Source organism: Pinus tabuliformis, chromosome 5_2 (assembly GCF_031772625.1).
Source record: "Pinus tabuliformis cultivar Carrire ecotype Pingquan chromosome 5_2, CPIR1, whole genome shotgun sequence".
NCBI lineage: Eukaryota > Viridiplantae > Streptophyta > Pinopsida > Pinales > Pinaceae > Pinus > Pinus tabuliformis.
In genome coordinates, this window is record NC_142306.1 from 414,352,203 (window position 1) to 414,366,234 (window position 14,032).

The window sequence follows — 14,032 nt, forward strand, 5'->3', positions numbered from 1 at the left end:
CAACTTCTTTAGTGGGTTGCACATCTATTTCACATTTCTTCTCCATCTTACAAAGTGGTAGTGCCAAGGAGAGAGTATCAAGTTGAATCAAGGATTGCTCACTTAGTACCACTACTAAGTTGCCTTCGTGCAACTTGTCAAATCCCTTAATTTTGTTTCACAACTTCTCATAGGGCTTAACTTGCTTGTATACACTTCTAAGTGAGACTACAATCCCCCAACCTCTCCTCTGCAACCCTTGTTAGAGTCTTCTTAGACGTGCAATCATGCCTCAAGCTGAATATAACACTAGCATCCCAAATGTGCATGCTCATTCCATCTTTTAATGCTTCGCTGAAACCACATTATGACACTGCTTAAAATGAAATGTTTACATCTTAAGACAATGTACCTACTTTGCTTATGACAATCTAAACTATGCAAGTGGCTAAGAGAGGACTATATTTTCCCAGGATGAAAATATAGGGTCTTACAACCCCATTCACACAATAATTTTAATATATTTCACCCGAAAAAAGATACATACCCTACTCCTTTCAAATTTATCATATAATTTTAAGAAATTAACACTTGTTATTAACTATTAAATAGACTTACTATATATTCTCCTTTGTTTGCACCCACCTTATATGTAAAAACATATAAATATTTTCAATACAACCAAATTAAAATCATATTTTTCCATTTAAAAATTATTAAATTGAAATTAAAAAAAATTACACCTAATAAACTTAAACAACAACCATAAAATTATATTATTATTATTATAAATATTTTCTAACCTAACCAATAACCAAAAACATTATATAGTTACTTCTTTAGTGATGTGAAAATAAAAAGAATGTATTTATTGTTTTAATAACACCTAATAAACTTAAACAACAACCATAAAATTATATTATTATAAATATTTTCCAACCTAACCAAGAACCAAAAACATTATATAGCTACTTAACTAGTGATGTGAAAATAAAAAAATGTATTTACTGTTTTTCACTATGAAATTAGCATTTTTGAAAAAAGGTAAAGCTTTACTTTTCTTTACAAAACCCCTCCCAACCCAAACTTCGTTTACGTTCTAGAACAAGAAGGAGGATCTGTTCGCTTTTCGCAGGGCGGGAGCGAAAACGAGATTGCAGAGATTTGCGAATTAGGGTTTCACCAGTAGCAGACACTCGAACCCCACGATCGGTTCTTCAGTCCATTGACGGCGCCAAGGTATGTTCCATTTTTAACTTCAATGGATTTCCACCCGCACATTCAGTCTTCCACACAGAGAGGAGTACACGCATTTCAGGTTTCTGGTTCAAAATCCAGTGTGTTTTTAGCAGCCACTCTTGTATGTTTAGGTTTTAATCTCTGTGATGCAATCTGTTACTGTTTGCAGGGATGGCGCTGGCATTTGATGAGTACGGGAGGCCATTTATCATAATAAAGGAGCAGGAGCAGAAGACCCGAATCAGAGGCTTAGATGCTCAGAAGGCCAACATTGCGGCCGCCAGGTCCGTTGCGAGAATCCTCCGCACCTCACTCGGCCCCAAGGGAATGGACAAGATGCTCCAGAGCCCCGACGGCGATGTCACCATCAGTAAGCTTCTCTTCCATTTATTGAATCTCTATTTCTGGGTCGGTAAAACCCCTTAAAAATATAAAAAATCTGAAACTAAGTAGAATTTATTTTAAAAAACTTATGATTCGTAAGTAGCAGTTACTTTAAAAAATTTATAGGTTTTCCGAAAGGAGTGAAATAAGCAAATACTCTGCGATCTGCTTACTCTTCCTCACAAACTGTGAGGCCCGCCGAGCTAGATGCTCTACATACGACGCTGACTGCCTACGAAAGCTCTCGAATGGGTGAATGCGTTGAGATGTCACTAACATTGAGAGATAGACACTTTCCAGGGATCTACTTGGCGTAGAGGTACTTTTGGCGGGCTTTTCACTAACCAAGAAACTTCGTTTACAAATTATTTTGCTCAAAATAACACCAATTGCTCGACAGCAGAAGGTTCATAAAGAAATGGAAATAATAATTTTAAGAAGAATTTCGGAATAAAGAAATAAATTATATAAATGTCCACAAATGATGAAAGGACATTAGGTTAATGGGACTAAAACTATATATTGATGCTGGAGTGCTTAAAGGTATTCGCTGAAAAGGAGAGACTACAAATAAGATTTCAGATTTAACAGAATGACGAATGATAAAATAACAAAGGGGTGATTATCTCAATTGTTTGTAGCCAATGTTGTTGAGCATCTGGCTGGTTCTGGTTACGTGTTAGTAGGTAACCAGTTTAAATCCCCCAGATTTAGGTGCACTAGTCTATGTCAACAGTTTTACGAAGAATGCCATTCACAAATATGGAGAAGCATCTCTTGGATTTCCTTATCAGATTTTCAAGGGTTATAATAACAGATAAACTTGATACAATGAAGACGAGCATCTGGCTGGTTCTGGTTACGTGTTAGTAGGTAACCAGTTTAAATCCCCCAGATTTAGGTGCACTAGTCTATGTCAACAGTTTTATGAAGAATGCCATTCACAAATATGGAGAAGCATCTCTTGGATTTCCTTATCAGATTTTCAAGGGTTATAATAACAGATAAACCTGATACAATGAAGACGAGACTAATAGCAGAAGCCTAGAAAATAAATAAGTCCTAATTTATCTAAGCGTCAAAGGAGAGGTATGCAGGGCCATAAACCAGGCTGGATTCTATCCTGGCAAACTTTATTGAAGCTCATCGGACTGCAAAGTTTGACGGGTTACGTGTGGAAGGGAGAACCCTGGTGATGGGTGTCTGTCTAGTGTCTACAAGATATAAGCTGAGAATTATAGCTTTTGTAAGATAGCATACCTAGATGGCCTTGTGGATTATCTGGATGATCTCAACTGTGCTTGGTAAGGGTGCTTCTAAATCACTGATCGTCTGTTATTTTTGCTCATGACTGGTGCATCTACCGGGTCATCGATGCTTCATCCAGCTGAAAAAATGATGCAATCAATCTAGTGGATCTGGGTCTGGAGGACTCATGCATGTCCTGCTCTTAGAGTATTTGGTTCGCTTTACTTTGTTCTTGAATAATGAACTCTGCTTTCACTGTTGTGGGGAGATTCCGGTCTTAATGGATTTTTTGTTGTCATTTCAAAATTTGTAGTGGAGATAGTGGATAAAAGCCATGCACTGCAACAATGCTCCCAGCCAGATAATTTCATTAAATTTTGGAATCTAATAAGAAAAATCGAAATCGAGTAATAGTTTGTGTGGGAAGCAAAGAAAGTGAGAAAAAAAATCTCTTAGCTTTGAGCTTCATTTATGTGTACTTTGTATAACGGCTACTTGGTTAACTTAGTAGGTCAGTCTTTATTATCTAAAATATGCATATTGAAGATTGGATATCACGGCAGTTTCTCCCTCTCATCGCCATTGTCAACATGGTCGTCAGTGAGCATCTCTACATGAACAGAGGATCTATTTGTCCTTTTAATGTTAACAAATTTATAGTTAATTATATAATAAATATTTTGATGTACATGTACATGAGGACTGATTGGCGCCGTGAGCAAATCCAGGCAAGGGTAGGGGTTCAAGAATTTTAAGGAAGGTTGCCTCTTGTTCATAATTGTTGTGACAATTTTTCTGATTACTGGAGGTTCAAGAATTTCAAGGAAGGTTGCCTCTTGTTCATAATTGTTGTGACAATTTATCTGATTACCTTGACCTCCCTGATTTCAGCATACGTGTAACTAGGAATGGCTATAAACCATAGTAGCAAAATTTGAATCCGAATACGTATTCAAATACAACTCAGTATGGAAAATACCTAATAAAGAAATGCAGCATGGTTCCAATATGGAAATCTATATTTCTCAGTATGAAAATAAGCGTTTTGTTCCATATTTTAGAAGAATTTCATCCTCAGAACACACTAAAACCAGAAAAAGCAATTTATTCTTTGAAAATTTTGCAATGTAGTTTATTTTTAAGTGTTTTCTTACTGTTATTTTTATTTTTTTGAGGTTTTTGCTCTGTTTTTTTGGGGCTTATATGTTGATGGGTATCAAAGACATTATAAGGTAAGTGAACTGTTCTGTATCTGCATTGCAGTGAAAACATACTGAATTTTGCACTGTTGCCGAATTTCCATATAATAAAGAGCAATATGACCAAATCTTGCTACTATGCTATAAACTAGATTTCCAACATTGAAATCCCCTTGTGTATTCAGCTATGGGTCCTGTGGGTCATCTCAACTCCCTCCATGATAGTCCTTAGAACATATTCAGGTTTGTATTTGTTCAATAGAAATGTAGGGAAACAAATATTCCTTTCAAAGGTGTAAGACTCTGTCACCAAGCAATATCTAATGTGCCTAAACATGGTTCTATCAACCCTATGGTTGTCTTGTGGTATTTTTTCTTGCTTCTCTGTTCTACACTACTTGGACACTCTTAAAATGATCCTAATGCAATTTCATTGTTTATTAGTATTCCCATTCTTTTTTATATGTTTGACCCTGAAGGAAGGCGAAGCTGTACAGGTTTGACAAGGATGGGAATCAATGGAAGGAGCGTGGTGTAGGAACAGTAAAGTTTCTTAAGCACAAGGATACTACAAAGGTTCGGCTGGTCATGAGGCAATCCAAGACATTGAAAATATGTGCAAACCATTTAAGTATGTAAATTTGTTTTTTTTTTTTTTTTTGTGTAATTTCCCCCCTGAGATTGTAATAGCTTATCTTACGTCCAAGTTTTAAGAGGCTTTCTGTGCCGAGAATTTGTGTTGATCCTTATTATCTGGATTATATTGTTTTTTTTTTTTTTTGCCTTGCAGTTCATTCCCCAATGTCACTTCAGGAGCACGCAGGTAGTGATAAAACTTGGGTCTGGCATGCAACTGATTTCTCAGATGGGGAACTGAAGGAAGAACTCTTCTGCATTCGTCTTGGCTCTGTAGACAGTGAGCACTGTTCTTAGACTCTTCTAATCCTTGTTATGATCTTTTCTTTCTGTCTTGTATTTTTCTTTGATAAAATCAATGTTTGAGTACCTATATTCTTGGATCATTTCATTGAAGGGTTGATTTTGCATATGTTCTTAGGATGCTTTTGTGCAGATTATAGTGGGTTGGTAAGGGATCCCCCTCCCTAAACACCCTATCAGCATAGTTAAGACTTGAGTTTAGGGTGGCTTTAATTATCTCTGGTAATAGCAAATGATACGGAGGATTGTGCATAACCCACCCCATTTTTTATTCCAATAAGCAGAGGTGGTCACTATGGTAATCCGATTTCAATTTGTAGTTAGAAAATGGGGTCACAACTTTCCATATTTTTTGTTTTGTTTTGTCTTTTTACATCAAACAATAGTATATTTATTAGAACCATAGTCAATTAAACAAACAGGAAACAATTTATTTGACAGGTGGAAGAAGTGATAGGCTTAGAGCAATTGAATTGTAGGCCATGCTTCTTGACAAATTGATGAACAGATGTCTCCTTACTTGAGATTTAGGTTGGCACCATGGCACCATCCTGTCCATCATTATACACTAATCTTGTCATTATCTTCTTCACTGTGAATGACTGGCCTGTTCCCTGCAAATAGATCTGGGCATAGAGGAGCCAATCAAAGAACAGTAATCTCTAGCACAAGACAATATTAATGATCTAAATACCTAATCCTGAAGCTTGAGTTTGATTTTTCTCTACTGGTTCTGAATATCTGATTGAGAATCTCCCACTCATCATTATCAAACCTTCTCGTTCATCATTGGCATCAGCTGCACTGCTGAGGTACTTTGGTTGGTTGTCATTGGACTTGAGAGCTTGAAGTTTCAAATGATTATAGTAACAGACAGCCAGAAAAGCCAGTCCACACCCACTCAAGTTTATGACTGTAACCTTTTCATTTATTACAGACAAAGATTATGTTATGAGCAGCCAGTCCTTGACAAGACCAGCAACATTCATAGTCAAGGCTGAAGTATTTCCTATCAGAAGAAACACTGCAAGATTAAGAGCCAAGGCACAAGCAGAAATGTCATGTAATCCAAATCAAAGGAAGAGACCCTGATTATCAGAAATGGGTATTCTACTAAGGCCCAGGGGGTGCTGAGAAAAACAAGGCAACAAGGAGCAACAAAGATGTGATGGGATTCAACTTAATCCCTTTTGATGTTCGTGGAATTTGTATGAGAACCAATTGGGTAGTCTCACATGCAACTGCACTTGACTGGAGAATCACCTCCCATGCATTCATCTTGGCCTCCCCATAAGCTGAAATAGTAACTCCAATGGATATGGCCAACATATTGGCCTCGGGCTCACCTTTATAAGCTTCTTTCTTCAGGGAAACCACAATCAAATACACAACAATGGGAATTAGAGCTTTCAGCATTTGAAATAATGATACTGAGAGGAAAACATAGGCAAAATTTGAAAACCAGAGACCCAAAGAATACACTTATCAATACTATGGGTTCAACGAGCTTGAAGACTCTTACAATAGCAACAGCCAGTGTTGAGTAGAAGCCCATGTGAATCATGGTGGGACTGATCACACTAAAGTTGTCAAGCAATGGCAACTCCAATGGATATGGCTAACATATTGGCCATGGCCTCACCTTTATAAGATTCTTTCTTCATGGGAACTGCAATCGAATGCATATCAAATGGGCACAAGAGCTTTCAACATTTGAAATATCGATACTTTGAGAGACATGCACCAAGGGCTGCATCATTTAGGATTTGTACTCAGTTTAGGTGTCATATTCAAGGGGAAGTTGTTATGCTTTCCACCACTTCATAGATTGTTAGAGTGATGAAACAAAAGAGGCTCCCTCTTGAGGCTAGATTATGTCATTCACATCAGCTGTGTTGTTGATGTCCTAGCTCAGCCAGGTCTTGCCAAAACTCTGTTGAGGTTCAAAATTTATTATAAACTGAAATGTCTTCACAAGAATTGACCTCATAAAATGCCATAATCACAAGATATGCCATACATGGCTGTGATTATGGCTCGCAAGACCCTTAGACTTTGAACAATGAGGCTCGCAACATCACTTATGATTATGCACTCTACAATTCTGTGACCAGCTGAATGTCAAGCAATTGAACCGCGATTTAAATCCTATTTTGTCAGCAATAAGTACTATACTTTGTCTTTATTTAGTGTAGAGAACCAAGCACTTATTCTGCTCATCTATAGAAGGGACAATGGTTGTTTGCCTATGAGGTATAAGGAAATCCTATCAGATGTTTTGTATTTTCGTATGGAATTGAATCATACTCCTGCACACTGTAACATTCATATATATCAACCTGTAGAGGCTTTAATAACACTTGGTATTCTGGTTAGTGATTTTATTGGACCTCATGTGCATATCCTACATGCACAGGATGGACTATTCATATGTTACAGGGTATTATTCTTATTATTTAGGGTGCACATCTTCAGGTGCTCAAGAACGATTACTAAAACAGTCAGTTAATTCTGCAATTTAAAGGATGAAAAAGGAGGTTATAGGAGTCTAGTTTTGGTTCTCATCCACAATGTCACACTAGTCTGCCTGGGCATGGTTCTCATGGTTTAATAGTGACTTGAGGAGTCATAATACCACAGATCACTAAACACGAACAGCTAAGGTAGCCCAAGGACAATAGCCATCTTTACACATTAATTAACAGGTCTTACATTAATTATCCTAGGGGGTTTTAATACTTCCAAATGCTTAAAAAACAGTTAGCAGAGCATTCACATTACACATTCCAGCAATCTTTTCTATAAACCAACCAAATGCAGTCAGGAGAGCCCTCCTTTTAAACTATACAACCTTATTGTTAGTGTGATCAACCTTATTTTAATATATAGTGTGACAAACTGTATGTGACAGGCAGGTGGAAAACTTTTCTCGCAATTGACTAAGCGACGTCCTGCGAGCCAGACTTGAGACGGAAACCCTCGTCAGAAGTATATGCTTGGCTCTTTTCCAAACAAATGAAGAGTCAATGAGGTTTTGTGTAATCACTTCTGGTATCGTATTGGGTTAACCCACCCCCTTTTTGATTCCAATAAGCAGAGGTGGTCACTATGGTAATCCAATTTCAATTTGTAGTTAGAAAAAGGGGTCACAACTTTCCATATTTTTTGTTTTGTTTTGTCTTTTTACATCAAACAATAGTATATTTATTAGAACCATAGTCAACTAAACAAACAGGAAACAATTTATTTGACAGGTGGAAGAAGTGATAGGCTTAGAGCAATTGAATTGTAGGCCATGCTTCTTGACAAATTGATGAACAGATGTCTCCTTACTTGAGATTTAGGTTGGCACCATGGCACCATCCTGTCCATCATTATACACTAATCTTGTCATTATCTTCTTCACTGTGAATGACTGGCCTGTTCCCTGCAAATAGATCTGGGCATAGAGGAGCCAATCCAAGAACAGTAATCTCTAGCACAAGACAATATTAATGATCTAAATACCTAATCCTGAAGCTTGAGTTTGATTTTTCTCTACTGGTTCTGAATCTCTGATTGAGAATCTCCCACTCGTCATTATCAAACCTTCTCCTTCATCATTGGCATCAGCTGCACTGCTGAGGTACTTTGGTTGGTTGTCATTGGACTTGAGAGCTTGAAGTTTCAAATGATTATAGTAACAGACAGCCAGAAAAGCCAGTCCACACCCACTCAAGTTTATGATTGTAACCTTTTCATTTATTACAGACAAAGATTATGTTATGAGCAACCAGTCCTTGACAAGACCAGCAACATTCATAGTCAAGGCTGAAGTCTTTCCTATCAGAAGAAACACTGCAAGATTAAGAGCCAAGGCACAAGCAGAAATGTCATGTAATCCAAATCAAAGGAAGAGACCCTGATTATCAGAAATGGGTATTCTACTAAGGCCCAGGGGGTGCTGAGAAAAACAAGGCAACAAGGAGCAACAAAGATGTGATGGGATTCAACTTAATCCCTTTTGATGTTCGTGGAATTTGTATGAGAACCAATTGGGTAGTCTCACATGCAACTGCACTTAACTGGAGAATCACCTCCCATGCATTCATCTTGGCCTCCCCATAAGCTGAAATAGTAACTCCAATGGATATGGCCAACATATTGGCCTCGGGCTCACCTTTATAATCTTCTTTCTTCAGGGAAACCACAATCAAATACACAGCAATGGGAATTAGAGCTTTCAGCATTTGAAATAATGATACTGAGAGGAAAACATAGGCAGAATTTGAAAACCAGAGACCCAAAGAATACACTTATCAATATCATGGGTTCAACGAGCTTGAAGACTCTTACAATAGCAACAGCCAGTGTTGAGTAGAAGCCCATGTGAATCATGGTGGGACTGATCACACTAAATTTGTCAAGCAATGGCAACTCCAATGGATATGGCTAACATATTGGCCATGGCCTCACCTTTATAAGATTCTTTCTTCAGGGGAACTGCAATCGAATGCATATCAAATGGGCACAAGAGCTTTCAACATTTGAAATATCGATACTTTTGACAAGGGCTGCATCATTTAGGATTTGTACTCAGTTTAGGTGTCATATTCAAGGGGAAGTTGTTATGCTTTCCACCACTTCATAGATTGTTAGAGTGATGAAACAAAAGAGGCTCCCTCTTGAGGCTAGATTATGTCATTCATATCAGCTGTGTTGTTGATGTCCTAGCTCAGCCAGGTCTTGCCAAAACTCTGTTGAGGTTCAAAATTTATTATAAACTGAAATGTCTTCACAAGAATTGACCTCATAAAATGCCATAATCACAAGATATGCCATACATGGCTGTGATTATGGCTCGCAAGACCCTTAGACTTTGAGCAATGAGGCTCGCAACATCACTTATGATTATGCACTCTACAATTCTGTGACCAGCTGAATGTCAAGCAATTGAACCGCGATTTAAATCCTATTTTGTCAGCAATAAGTACTATACTTTGTCTTTATTTAGTGTAGAGAACCAAGCACTTATTCTGCTCATCTATAGAAGGGACAATGGTTGTTTGCCTATGAGGTATAAGGAAATCCTATCAGATGTTTTGTATTTTCGTATGGAATTGAATCATACTCCTGCACACTGTAACATTCATATATATCAACCTGTAGAGGCTTTAATAACACCTGGTATTCTGGTTAGTGATTTTATTGGACCTCATGTGCATATCCTACATGCACAGGATGGACTATTCATATGTTACAGGGTATTATTCTTATTATTTAGGGTGCACATCTTCAGGTGCTCAAGAATGATTACTAGAACAGTCAGTTAATTATGCAATTTAAAGGATGAAAAAGGAGGTTATAGGAGTCTAGTTTTGGTTCTCATCCACAATGTCACACTAGTCTGCCTGGGCATGGTTCTCATGGTTTAATAGTGACTTGAGGAGTCATAATACCACAGATCACTAAACACGAACAGCTAAGGTAGCCCAAGGACAATAGCCATCTTTACACATTAATTAACATGTCTTACATTAATTATCCTAGGGGGTTTTAATACTTCCAAATGCTTAAAAAACAGTTAGCAGAGCATTCACATTACACATTCTAGCAATCTTTTCTATAAACCAACCAAATACAGTCAGGAGAGCCCTCCTTTTAAACTATACAATCTTATTGTTAGTATGATCAACCTTATTTTAATATATAGTGTGACAAACCGTATGTGACAGGCAGGTGGAAAACTTTTCTCGCAATTGACTAAGCGACGTCCTGCGAGCCAGACTTGAGACGGAAACCCTCGTCAGAAGTATATGCTTGGCTCTTTTCCAAACAAATGAAGAGTCAATGACGTTTTGTGTAATCACTTCTGGTATCGTATTGGGTTATTGTTAGAAGCGATAATTGGATTCGGATTCTCATCGAGTGAGTTGTTCTACTTTCTCAATTTGAGAGGGTTTGTTTGGAGGGAAAAACGAAAGAGGACATACAAGAATAGTGAGGGGAAAGATGTAGAGGAAGAGGATTGAGAACATCGCCAGCAGGCAGGCTACATTTTCCAAACGTAGGTGGATTGCTGAAGAAAGCTTACGAGCTCTCGGTGCTCTGCACTGCAGAAGTTGAACTTGTGATTTTCTCCCCAGCAGGAAAGCTCTATGAACTGTTTTTTAGTGCAAATCCTACTATTTTGATTCTAATAATCATGGCTATGCAAACCTCATGATATTCTTACTAATAACCCCGGTGGTGCAAGCCCTAGTAAGTTCGATGTTGAAAAACTTAGTGTAAAACCTCCAAATCGTTGGTTTTGTTGTAGTGCTTATTGGAGAGTATATAAAAAATTTCACACCTTTTTATGAGATATGGGAGGAAAACATGTTAAAGATTTTTAATAAATATAAAATTTCCAAAATGATGCTAGTTACGTGTGATTCTTTTTTCATTGTTTGTGATTATGAAAAATGAAACTCAATGTTTTTTCATTAGTGCACACATATTTCATTATATAATTGCATATAGAAAAATCATTCCAGAGCCGATAACAATAAAAGTGAAGAATTTATGGTCCAACCTTATATTTAAGGGAGATGTTTAAGGATGACGTTTGAATTTTGTTTTTCATTTTAAGACATTTGGAGCAAATATTAGGAAGGACTTTGAGAAAGGATTGTCCTTGATTTTCGAAAATGGAGTTGTTCCTTTCCAGCCATATGCCCCAAGTGACCATCAAAGGGAGAGCTCATATGTTTTTTGGATGTTTTCTTTATAGCCATTTTTTTACACATATCCATAGAGTCCCCATGCCATTGATGTGAATTACTTGTTCGGTTTTTTTAACCAAAATTTTTACCCAAACAAGAAAAATTAAAAAAATGCCTCAAGATCAAAGACTGAAACAAAGACCTATTGACATACCTTTTAAAGTATGGAAAGAACTTGTAAAATCATATGAGAAGTTGGATGCACAAAGAAAAGCCGGCAATGAGAGCATTCAGGTATTGAATTTTTCATTAAACATTATTTAGAATGTATTAATACTTATAAGTATCTTAGACATGTATTTGTGTGAAAATAAATTGAATTGGTTTATGTTTAAGGACAAGGCATCCAAGGCGAGGTTAACCAAGACAAAAGTCACTCATCGTAGTGGCCAGAAAGGTTTAAAAGCACTGATAACAACCTTTGTAAGTATATTAAACATGTGATATTTTTTTAATAAATTTTGTACTAGAAGAAAGTCATTGTTATCTAATTTCTCCCTATTTACTGATTGATAGGAACTAAAATATGGAAGACCTCCAAATCATTTGGAAAAGGAGGTGCTGCAGCAAAAGAGATGGGTTGAATTTGTTGTTTGGATGGACTCTATGGTATGTAATCTTAGTTGGATTTCCAATATACTTTTAAACCATATTTTCATTTTATTTTTTAGTACTATTAGATATTATATCTTACCTCATTTTATGGTTAACATTGTATAACAAAAACATGTGTTGTGTTATGTAATTAATACTAACATGTAATATTGATTTTTTTTGTCAGAATGCTATAGGTAATGATTGCCAAGACGATGATCCAAATTATGTTCAACATATATCAGGAGATGATGAGGATGAGGATGAGGATGATGGTGGTGAAGGAGGAGATGATGATGATAGTTGCGGTGTTGGTGATGATGTGGATTAGAGTAATGAGGATGGTCAAGATGATCATGAGGATGATCTTGGTGGTGGTAGCTAGGCATGCACATGCATTGTTTTTTATGAAGAAATTATTGTGTAGAATGACATTGTTATGTTTAGATGGGTGTTGTGAATTTACCCTATATCAATGAGACATTTTGATTTTGTAATCATACGATGAGTTTGATTTATGTATGTTGTTAATTTATCGTAGAATAACGATATTCATGAAATATTTTGATTTGTTAATCATATTTTAATTTTACTTGTTTTGATTAAAAATAATACTGATTTTATTAGTATTATGTTGCTATTTTATACATGTTTTGAAAATTGTTAATGACACATTGTTAATTTTTTGGATGGATGTTGTCAATTTCTCTTAAATTTCTTTACAAATGATTTTGAATTGTGATATCTGCTTTAATGATATTTAGAAGCTATCATATATTTCACTATGAATCTATAAAGGGAGTCATATATGTAAAGAAAAATATACTCTATATAAGAAGTCAAATGCGGATGTAACCATGGATGCAAATTTGAAAGTAAAATTGGATGTTAAACTAGGAATTAATACAAAATGCAAACAATTGACATACAAAGTGTTTTAAATTAGAAGTGAAAAATTGTGCAATAGTTGACACAAAGAAGGGAACAAAACATGGCATACAAAAGGATATCAAATTGGGAAAAAACAAGGACACATAAATGGGCACCAAATTAGATGCAGAAAAAGACAACAACTAGATGTAAAATGAGATGCAAAGTTGAGCGTTAAAAAGAAGCAAAAAACGTTACAAATTAATATGCCAAATGATGATGCAAATAATGGTGTAAATTTGGGATGCAAACTTGGGTGCAAAAAAGGAAAAAAAAAAGATGTAAGAAAAGACATAAAACAAGATGAAAAATGGGGCTGAAAAAAGGTGAAACCAAGGATGCCATATTGGATGTAAAAAATGATTCCTAATCACATGCAAATTTAGGCTCGAACTCAGACACAAAATTATATGCAAATGTGGACACAAAATGAGGCAAAAAAAGATGCAAATTTGGATGGTGAAAACGATGTAAAACTAGACACCAAAAAAGTGCAAAATTGGATGAAAAAGTCGGTGTAAATAATGGTGCAACATTGGACACAAGTAGACATAAAAAAATGGTGCAAAAAGGGGCATAAAATAGCTTAAAATTGGATGCAAAACTTGGTGCAAAAACAAATACAAAAGTAGACGTAAAAAATGGCTCTAAATTGAATGTACCAATAGACACAAAATAAGATGCAAAGGTGGACACAACACATGACTCAACATAAGATGCAAATATAAATGCAAATCTGGATGCTCAAAATGATGTAACATTAGATGCAAGAGATGG

At 36.3% G+C, this 14,032-nt stretch overlaps 1 protein-coding gene across 3 annotated transcripts; it reads left to right on the forward strand.

The window, feature by feature from the left end:
- The first annotated feature begins 987 nt into the window (after window positions 1-987).
- LOC149159284 (uncharacterized) lies at window positions 988-12,741 on the forward strand. 3 transcript variants are annotated; one of them, XM_089436444.1, is made up of 5 exons: window positions 988-1,297; window positions 1,388-1,588; window positions 12,068-12,154; window positions 12,248-12,340; window positions 12,513-12,741. In XM_089436444.1, exons 2-5 carry the CDS (start codon window positions 1,472-1,474, stop codon window positions 12,654-12,656), a joined length of 441 nt encoding a protein of 146 aa, XP_089292570.1. In that variant the 5' UTR covers window positions 988-1,297; window positions 1,388-1,471; the 3' UTR covers window positions 12,657-12,741. The 3 variants fall into 3 exon arrangements, with proteins under 3 accessions (XP_089292570.1, XP_089292569.1, XP_089292571.1); XM_089436443.1 differs by having other exon boundaries at window positions 1,004-1,218; XM_089436445.1 differs by lacking the exon at window positions 12,068-12,154 and having other exon boundaries at window positions 1,006-1,218.
- The last annotated feature ends 1,291 nt before the right edge of the window (window positions 12,742-14,032 follow it).

Bases quoted from the DNA above. Each gene is read 5' to 3' on its own strand.
- LOC149159284 (XM_089436444.1), top strand. From the start codon at position 1,472: ATGCTCAGAAGGCCAACATTGCGGCCGCCAGGTCCGTTGCGAGAATCC. The intron at 1,589-12,067 runs GTAAGCTTCTCT...TTTATGTTTAAG, and splicing joins CGACGGCGATGTCACCATCA to GACAAGGCATCCAAGGCGAG. The intron at 12,341-12,512 runs GTATGTAATCTT...TTTTTTTGTCAG, and splicing joins TTGTTTGGATGGACTCTATG to AATGCTATAGGTAATGATTG.